At 37.1% G+C, this 9,736-nt stretch overlaps 1 protein-coding gene across 1 annotated transcript; it reads left to right on the top strand.

Annotated features, from left to right (window-relative positions):
• Positions 1-4,166: 4,166 nt before the first annotated feature.
• atp5mj (ATP synthase membrane subunit j) lies at positions 4,167-8,655 on the top strand. Its single transcript, XM_047388425.1, has 4 exons — positions 4,167-4,300; positions 4,982-5,105; positions 5,342-5,362; positions 8,522-8,655. The coding sequence occupies exons 2-4, from the start codon at positions 4,982-4,984 to the stop codon at positions 8,533-8,535; spliced, it is 159 nt and encodes a 52-aa protein (XP_047244381.1). The 5' UTR covers positions 4,167-4,300; the 3' UTR covers positions 8,536-8,655.
• The last annotated feature ends 1,081 nt before the right edge of the window (positions 8,656-9,736 follow it).

Below are 9,736 nucleotides of genomic sequence, written 5' to 3'. Positions count from 1 at the left end.
GATGGAATAACTTGTACTAAAAAAGTTCAAAGCAAACAATTAAATGTTAAAAAATGTAGATTGCTTTTTAGACCGGCACTTCTTAGTTTCTATACAATTTTACATTCAACATTAACAGTAACATGAAAAAACATTCCCCGTGTTTCAGATTTCTTTTGTTTGTCGTGATTTTTTTACTCACACTTAAATGTTTCAGATCATCATACAATTTTCATATGTGACAAAGATAACCTGAGTAAATATGAAATCAGCTATCAAATGATGATATCATTAATTAAGGGGAAAAATGCTATCCAAACCAACCTGGTCCTGTGAGAAAAAGTAATTGCTCCGTAAACCTATTAACTAATTGTGTCACACTTGGCAGCAACAACTGCCATCAAGTGTTGCGATAACCAGCAAATAGTTTTTTACATCAATGTGGTAGAAGTTTGGTCCACCCTTTTGTACAATTATCTTAATCCAGTCACATTGAACAGCCTGCTTAGGGTCATGCTACAGTACCTCAGTCGCCTTCTAGCCCAGAGTTTGACTAGGCCATTCCAAAATATAGATTTTGCTCTTCGAACCATTCAGAGGTGGACATCCAGAGCCATGTTAGACTGTCGTTATGATTACCTTTTTATCAAATACTGTGTTTATTTTACATCAGAAGCACACATTGCAAAAACGTTCTATGTTAGTCTAATCAGTCTATAGAATATTTTCCATAAAGTCCTGTGGATGTTTGTTGGTAAATTCAAAACATGCCTTTGTGTTGCTTCTGGTCAGCAGTGGTTTTCACCTTGGAACTATAGCCTTAGTTTGTGACCATTTCTAGAGTAAAATATTTGAATTACCTTTTAGCCTTCTTCATGTTGTCAGTAAAGTTCTATTCAAGTAATTTCTTGATTCTACAGATCAGGACGTAATCAGGTCTGGGTGGGGCTACTGAAACTGAACTAAAGAAAATTGGTTAATAACAGTTAATCTATGAATTATGTTTTCACATAGGGCCTAAATAAATGAAATCATCCTGGAAAACAGCATTTTGTATTTTCACAGGTTGTTTTTGACTGATATTAAAATGTGTTTTAATATCAGTGTGAAATGTGAAAAGTCTTTTTCAAGACATTGGATTTAAGAGTACACATGTTCATGAATATGTTCTTATTAGAAATTACTTCAGTAGTTAAAGAATTATCTTAGCTCTCTTTGCCATTTGAAACGATCAACTGTTGTTATTTTTCATTTGTCATGAAATAGTTGCTGGAACTAACTAGGGCTCCAACTGGAAAATACATTAAGTCCTCAATAAGCAAGTAGACTTTTTCACTTCTGGAAATACAATGTATTTTCCTGAATTATGAAAATGTCTGTTGGTCTCATCACATGACGAACAGAGAGCAAAAGACCAAAGAGAAATGAAAACTGACAGTAATCAGCAGCAATTATCAGTGTGTCCAGTGCAGATTATTGGTAGAAATCAAAACAACAACAAGGAATCACAGAGATTTATGGATGTTTTTATGAATAGAAATCCAAAGTCCTTTCAGACCATCTCGCTGTTGTTTTTATCACTGACCTCCATGTGAGACATAATGAATAATAAAAGCTCCATGGAAGCAGTGCCCAAGCCTAAGCTGGCCAAGAAGGTGACTCTTCACCATAGCACATCATGTCAAAACATCCACAGAAGAACAGAAATAATCTGACCTTGAAGGAGCATGTGCACATTATCAATGTCCAGGGGAATGCTTCCATCATCTCCCGCTGATCCTGAAGCCATGCTGTCGCTGTCTGCAACACAGTGAACCTCAGAAAGGTCTTGGATACAGTGCCTCGTTAATCATCTATCTAGGAATTGTTTACAGCAACACTAAAAAAACTGAACATTTTCAAAGAATGAGTTGCAGTCTACTGCTTGATTGGTCATGTCAGGAACACACCTAAGCTCACACACGCCCTCAATGTTACCGCAGACACACTGATACAAGCACACACATGCAAACACTTCAATAAAGAACCCAATAGCTTCTAAAATCCAGCTCCACATTTCCATAATATGGGTGTAGGAAAAATAACCTAATAACACCCCTTCAACATACCTGAAGCTGGGTGGAAGTCACTGCAGGCAGCTACGGTTCAGCATATTACAATGTTAAATCCATTTGAATGTGAAGATTGTTAAATAACTTTCCTCAGCTGTTGTCCTCTTCAAATGGCAGAGCTCGGCTTTGATCCACATTCATGAACGCCTTCAAACAGGACGTGGCCTTTAGGTGCTCATAACTGAACAAGGTGCCTCTTGCCCATTGGAGCACGGTGACATAAAAGAACAGAAAGTCCCACCTTTTTTGCTGCAAGTCCAAATGACCTGAGAGCTCTCACACAGACTTCATAACCCTTGGGCAAAAAGCAGTCACATACTTGCAAATCGCAGGCCTATTTGTCTCTGAAAGCAAAAGTATCACTAGCCTTGTGGGGATGTCTTATTTAGAAATGCAGTAATAGTGAAAACAGGGAAGCAGTTGAAAGTTGAAAACAGGGAAAGTGATAAAGACATTTGGTTTGAAGCATATATTAGAATCTAGTTCGGGTTCCTCTTAAATGTAAGAGCAAATCCAGTGTCTTGTATTTTTGATAGGCTTCTTATTGAAAAAAAGGACATTTAACAGAATGGTCATTCAGGTTTTGTCAGTCTTATTCATTTTAATTTCCTCTCACCTGACAAAAACAAGGCTGCATTAAATTTGTAGGTGGTTACACAGTGTCATATTTACCCTTGAGAGCTGTGCCAGAGTTTTATTTATTCCTTCACTATGGTGACCAGACAGAGCTTGTGGGGAATCTGTTTGCCATGCAGCAGCTGTAAACTGTAAGCATTGGTCATTGTAGTGGGAGAAAAAGAGAAACTGAACACCAGAACAGCAGGTTCTAAACTTGCTGATTTGTTTCTTTTAGGTCCAAGGAGTTATTGTGAGTGAATGAACTTGAGAGAAAAGAAAGTTACTGTGGGGCAGTATAGCTGTGTTCAGAGCACACTCATTACAGGTGCATCTCAATAAATTAGATTATCATTGAAAATGTAATTTATTTCTGTAATTCAGTTCAAAAACTGAAACTTATATGCTATATGATATAGGTTCATTAGACAAAAAAAAAAAAAAATACAATTCAAGTGTTTTCTCTTTATTTTGTTGATTATGCCTTACAGTTAAAAAAAACCCAACTTTCAGTTTCCTAGAAAATCACATATGACCAATAAAAAGGGATTTTGAATACAGAGATATTATGCTATGACCATGCTATGGGCTAAACAATCAGATAGTCAGTGATACCCTCCACAAGGAAGATAAGCTGCAAAAGGTTCTTGCTAAAGAAGCTGTTCAAGGAACTGTATCCAAACATATTAATGGAAAGTTGAGTGGAAGGAAAAAGTATGATAGGAAAAGGTGCACCAGCAGAAGGCATAATCTCAGCCATGATAGGAGTGTGAAGCAAAGCCCATTCAAGAATTTGGGGAAGATTCACAAGAGGTGGGCTTCAGCTGGAGTCAGCGCTTTAAGAGACACCACAAACAGATATATTCAGGACATGGACTACAACTGTTGCATTCTTTCTGCTGAGCCACTCCTGGACTAGAGGAAACATAAAGAACATCTTACCTGAACTAAGGAAAAAAGGACTAGACTGCAGCTTAGTGATCTAAAGTCCTACATGAAACAAAATTCTGTATTTATTTTAGAGATCAAGGTTCCAGAATCTGAAGGAAGATTTTCAAAAACTGTGACCCATAATCATTCAAATTAAATAAATGCTTGAAATATATCATGCTGTATATAATGAATCTATATGAGTTTTACTTTTTCAACTGAAATGCTGAAATAAAGTAACTAATTTATTGAGATGCTCTGCATATCCTCCCCTTATTTTGCGTAAATATGATTTTCTATTGCAAGATTATTTAATTTGATGAACCTTTGACAGGTTTAAGTAAGAATAATCTCTTAAATTACTCAAAAATTACACTACTATCTAATGACATTTTGTTTTTACTTTGGCACAACCACAAATGTTTAAGAAGTCAAGGAGAAATTACCAAAGACAAGCTACTAAATTATTGGTTTCAAAGATTATCCACAAGGTGGAGCCAAACGATCACCGCATTAAACCTTCTTCACCACTTGAGGGCGCAACAAGCCAAAAGGCAACTACAGCACCACACAACTGAGGGAAGAAGAAGCATTCCCCCACGACTTTGACGTTTAGCTAAAGCGGCTGTCTTGACCTTCCACTTGCAGCGAGACAAACTTAAAATGTGAGTAAATGTCTGCATTTACTTTTCTAAGAGATTATGATGAAGATTGTACAACACTTGTCGACTTAAATTATTGATTTTAAATGAATAAGTCGCTCTGTTATATGTTTGAATTGACCGCTCATGCAGCTATATGTAGCTAGTAGCTTAGCGTAATGCTGAAGCTGAGGTTAGCCAATGATGGCAAAGAAGTTTACTTATTAGCGGATTGATTCCTTCAAATATAATCGAGATAAGGTAGGGTCGTTTGTCCTTATGTATTCCTAAGTCTTTATGATCGGACTGTTATTCATTTAAAGATGACCAAGTAGAATATAGGAGTTGGGAATTTGGCATCAGTATCTTCGTAGCGTTACGGTTAGCACACAAAACAGAGGTTGAAAACAACACTATTATTTTCTGCCCCAGAAGGTCGTAAGAGGGCTAACAATTTAGAATGTATCTTCTTCCATCTTTACTGAGCGACATAGCAGCCATGTGTTCATGCTTTATGTTAAATAGTAACATTTCAAGCTTAGTTAGGAGTCATGCAAGCTAACATTTTTACAACATGGAATCAAGTTTAGTGAGGTCCTTAAACCAGACTGGGTTTCCAGCCTTGTCTAAATAGAAAATAGTTAATCAGAGGTTTATGGTAGCCTAACTGAATACATTGTTTTTTGTTGTTGTTTTTTGCCACAGATGGCTGGACGAGCCTTTGCTAAATGGTGGTCCACAGTGAGCCCATATTACACGAAGGCGTACCAGGAGATGTGGGTTGGACTGGGCATCATGACATACCTCTATTACAAAGTTTCCTACGGCGGTAAGTTGAAGAACTAGAGATCTGTTGTGGAAATGAGATAAACTTGAATCGAATGAGGTTTGATGTGACTGAGATTTACTTTATTCTAGCTTAAATGGTCTGTAATAAATCAATTTCCCATAGTGCTTTTCAAGTACACATTAAATATGTCACAGCCTGTGTAAGGTTTTAGACATGTTTATCAGTGTAACTGTTCATTTTTGTGTTAATGTAATTTAAATGTTTCTCTATTCTAGGAAAGAAGGCAGTGACGAATAGTAAGTCAATCAATATTTTTTAACTTATGATGTATAATTCTATTTAAGCAATATGATCGTTTGTGGGTGTAGGTTTTACCATAGTTTACTATCTCTGTATAGGGGGGCGCTACATTTAATAACCCCCAGGTCCTAACCTGAAAACATTTTTAATTTAAAATTACAAAATGAGGAGAGTTCTACAGAGCACTGGAAACTTTGTTGGGACCCTCTGTGGTCCAGTAGTTAGAGCAGACACTCCATCTCTTCGACATAACAGGCCACAGGTTTGCCTCCCAGCCCAGTCTGGTCTATCCTTTTACTCCTTTCTACCTCCCTATAGGCCGAACAAGACTTTAAAAATAATAAGGGCACTAGTGAAGGCTGCATGATATTTGGAGAACATGCAATAATGATAGGGCCTGAGATAAATAAACAAATAATTTTAAACTGTATTTGTTGTTCCGCTTTGGGTTCATGGCAAACTTAGACCCCAGATAAAAAGTAATCTGTCCAGCTTCTGTAAAAAATGTATTTAATTTATTTTTTTCATCTTAACAACAAGGCCAATACCTGCTGCTGTGACGTTGAAACAATGTAGTAGTTGTAGTTTCTTAATGACTTAACATTAACACCTCCTTTCCTTCTAAAACACTTTATACTGCATTAATCAACTAGTGTCACCAAATAGTTTACAGGCACAGAAACCCTGAATGCATGAAGCTTAAATAAATTACGGCCATGTATTGCACTCCACGCAGTTGTTTGAGGTATGGATACTGGATACAGTGGTCTTTCAATAACAATATATTTGCGATACATTGTGCAGCCCTGCCACTGGTGCTGCATAAAGTCTTGAAAAATGTCTGTTTATTAATTATTCAATTATTGAACTACTTAAATAGCCATGTTTTGAATATGTATTTACCAGTTTACAATGTGTGCATTCACTAGGGCTGCATAATATTTGGACAACATGTAATTATGATTTTATTAATTATTGCAATCAGCCGATTGGATGTGATTAGCCCACATTTTCCTTGATGATTTTTATTTTCATCATCACATTCCCCCGCAAAAGTAATAGTGCTTGCATTACTTAAAAAACAATTAAATAGGTAAATTAAAAAAAACTGTAATAGTTTACCTGTTAACCCTTAAGAGGTTCTTTAAAATCACACCCTATTTATCAGTAAGGGAATAAAAAAAACCTGCTGTGTTTTTCTTTCCCCTTTAAACATGTCTGTCTTTAAAACTACTTCAGCCTGCAATATTCATATCCTACAGTGCCTTGCGAAGGTATACGGCCCTCTTGAACTTTTCAACCTCTTGCCACATTTCAGGCTTCAAACATAAAGATATAAAATTAAATTTTTTTGTGAAGAATCAACAACAAGTGGGACACAATCGTGAAGTGGAATGAAATTTATTGGATGTGTCAAACTTGTTTAACAAATAAAAAACTGAAAAGTGGGGCGTGCAATATTATTCAGCCCCTTTACTTTCAGTGCAGCAAACTCACTCCAGAAGTTCAGTGAGGATCTCTGAATGATCCAATGTTGTCCCAAATGACTGATGATGATAGAATCCACCTGTGTGTAATCAAGTCTCCGTATAAATGCACCTGCTCTGTGATAGTCTCAGGGTTCTGTTCAAAGCGCAGAGAGCATCATGAAGACCAAGGAACACACCAGGCAAGTCCGAGATACTGTTGTGGAGACGTTTAAAGCTGGATTTGGATACAAAAAGATTTCCCAAGCTTTAAACATCCCAAGGAGCACTGTGCAAGCAATCATATTGAAATGGAAGGTGTATCAGACCACTGCAAATCTACCAAGACCCGGCCGTCCCTCTAAACTTTCATCTCGAACAAGGAGAAGACTGATCAGAGATGCAGCCAAGAGGCCCATGATCACTCTGGATGAACTGCAGAGATCTACAGCTGAGGTGGGAGAGTCTGTCCATAGGACAACAATCAGTCGTACACTGCACAAATCTGGCCTTTATGGAAGAGTTGCAAGAAGAAAGTCATTTCTCAAAGATATCCATAAAAAGTCTCGTTTAAAGTTTGCCACAAGCCACCTGGGAGACACACCAAACATGTGGAAGAAGGTGCTCTGGTCAGATGAAACCAAAATCAAACTGATTGGCCACGATGCAAAATGATATGTTTGGCGTAAAAGCAACGCAGCTCATCACCCTGAACACACCATCCCCACTGTCAAACATGGTGGTGGCAGCATCATGGTTTGGGCCTGCTTTTCACCAGCAGGGACAGAGAAGATGGTCAAAATTGATGGGAAGATGGATGGGGCCAAATACAGGACCATTCTGGAAGAAAACCTGTTGGAGTCTGCAAGAGACCTGAGACTGGGACGGAGATTTATCTTCTAACAAGACAATGATCCAAAACATGAAGCCAAATCTACAATGGAATGGTTCACAAATAAACGTATCCAGGTGTTGGAATGGCCAAGTCAAAGTCCAGACCTGAATCCAATCGAGAATCTGTGGAAAGAGCTGAAGACTGCTGTTCACGAACGCTCTCCATCCAACCTCACTGAGCTCGAACTGTTCTGCAAGGAAGAATGGGCAAGAATTCAGTCTCTCAATGTGCAAAACTGATAGAGACAAACCCCAAGTGACTTGCAGCTGTAATTGCAGCAAAAGGTGGCGCTACAAAGTATTAACACAAGGGGGCCGAATAATATTGAACACCCCACTTTTCAGTTTTTTATTTGTTAAAAAAGTTTGACACATCCAATAAATTTCATTCCACTTCATGATCGTGTCCCACTTGTTGATTCTTCACAAAAAATTTGAATTTTATATCTTTATGTTTGAAGCCTGAAATGTGGCAAGAGGTTGAAAAGTTCAAGGGGGCTGAATACTTACTTACTATCTATCTATCTATCTATCTATCTATCTATCTATCTATCTATCTATCTATCTATCTATCTATCTATCTATCTATCTATCTATCTATCTATCTATCTATCTATCTATCTATCTATCTATCTATCTATCTATCTATCTATCATACATCTCCATGAAGTTTTAACTTTGTGTTAATACTAGATTTACCTTATTGGTTATATGCACATTTATTATTATTTTTCCTGGCTAATAAATTTAATGTGAAATAAATAATTTACCCTCATCTTGTTTCACTTTTTGCAGAGCCTGCTCACTGAGTGTCCAACCATGCCGAAAATCTGTTCACCTGTGATATAAAGCTGTCTCATCGATACTGAAGTACTGCTTCATATTTGAATTTTTGTTAATATGAATCAAATAAAATTAAAGTGATCAACTTTGGTTGTTTTGTTGACTTTTTTTTTTTTTTGCCACCAAATACTCCAGATATTTTGTTTGCATTGATACAGAGATGGTTGACTAGATATTCTCTACAACTGCTGTAAATTACTAAACGTTCGTACAAAGTAAACCTGCGTTTCATATGGTAGTATCAACTAACTACTGATTTTTTTCTAGATAATCGATACATCTTCCAGAGACCATCTCTGGATTTTACACATAGGCTGGAAGTGAAAATGGAAGAAGGGAAATATGTTACTTTTAAACATGCAAGCATTTAGAGCTTGCTTGATTCAAATTGATTCTGGTCCTTTTAGACAGTTCTGTGCTTGTGTTTCAGTGTTCGTTCCATTTCGTGAATGAGTGAGCTATTTATAGCCAATGAATCACACTTTGGGTTTGCATTTTAACTAATTGAACAGAGAATAAACTTTGTATATCCTATTTGGTGCTGAGTGGGTGTTTTATGTGGTTAGTGATTCCAGGAAACTTTTTTTTTTTAGGCTCGATGCTGCTTGAGGAAGATAAATTAAAATCCCATCTAGTTTTTTTGAATCCATTTACCTGCTTTGATTAATAACGATGGATAAAACTTATCTTGGTTACATAATTCTGCCGAAGTCCTTACTCTGCATTACAGTCCAATGGATTTAGCTTCACAACTGCCTCACTGATGAAAATCAACGTTGTTTCTGAGAACAGTGCTTTGAACAGTCCTGCTTGGGGCCACAAATTCAAAGCTGTGGAAAATATTGATTTACACATAAACATACATATAGATGGCACTGCTTCGCTTAATATGGTGAAGTAAAAGGTCATGGGCTTTCCTGGATACTGACTGCTGAGGTCCTTACTAAAAGTCAGAACATATAATTCTGTCTCGGCGTGTTTGGAAAGTTCTTTTAAGGCTGAGATTAAAACATGACATTTGAGTGAAGAGGTGCTAGTCTGCCATGCAAGCAATTTTTCCACAGAAATGCTACGTCATATTGTATGGTCCATGTGCCTGAGGGGAAAATATTAATGCACAATTTTCCAGATTTTAACAAATCTGGGATGGAAAATCTGAAAAGTGTG

This window comes from Girardinichthys multiradiatus, chromosome 15 (genome assembly GCF_021462225.1).
Source record: "Girardinichthys multiradiatus isolate DD_20200921_A chromosome 15, DD_fGirMul_XY1, whole genome shotgun sequence".
Classification (NCBI taxonomy): domain Eukaryota; kingdom Metazoa; phylum Chordata; class Actinopteri; order Cyprinodontiformes; family Goodeidae; genus Girardinichthys; species Girardinichthys multiradiatus.
Note: the sequence above shows the minus strand (reverse complement) of the source record. Positions and strands in the feature narration are given on the sequence as shown.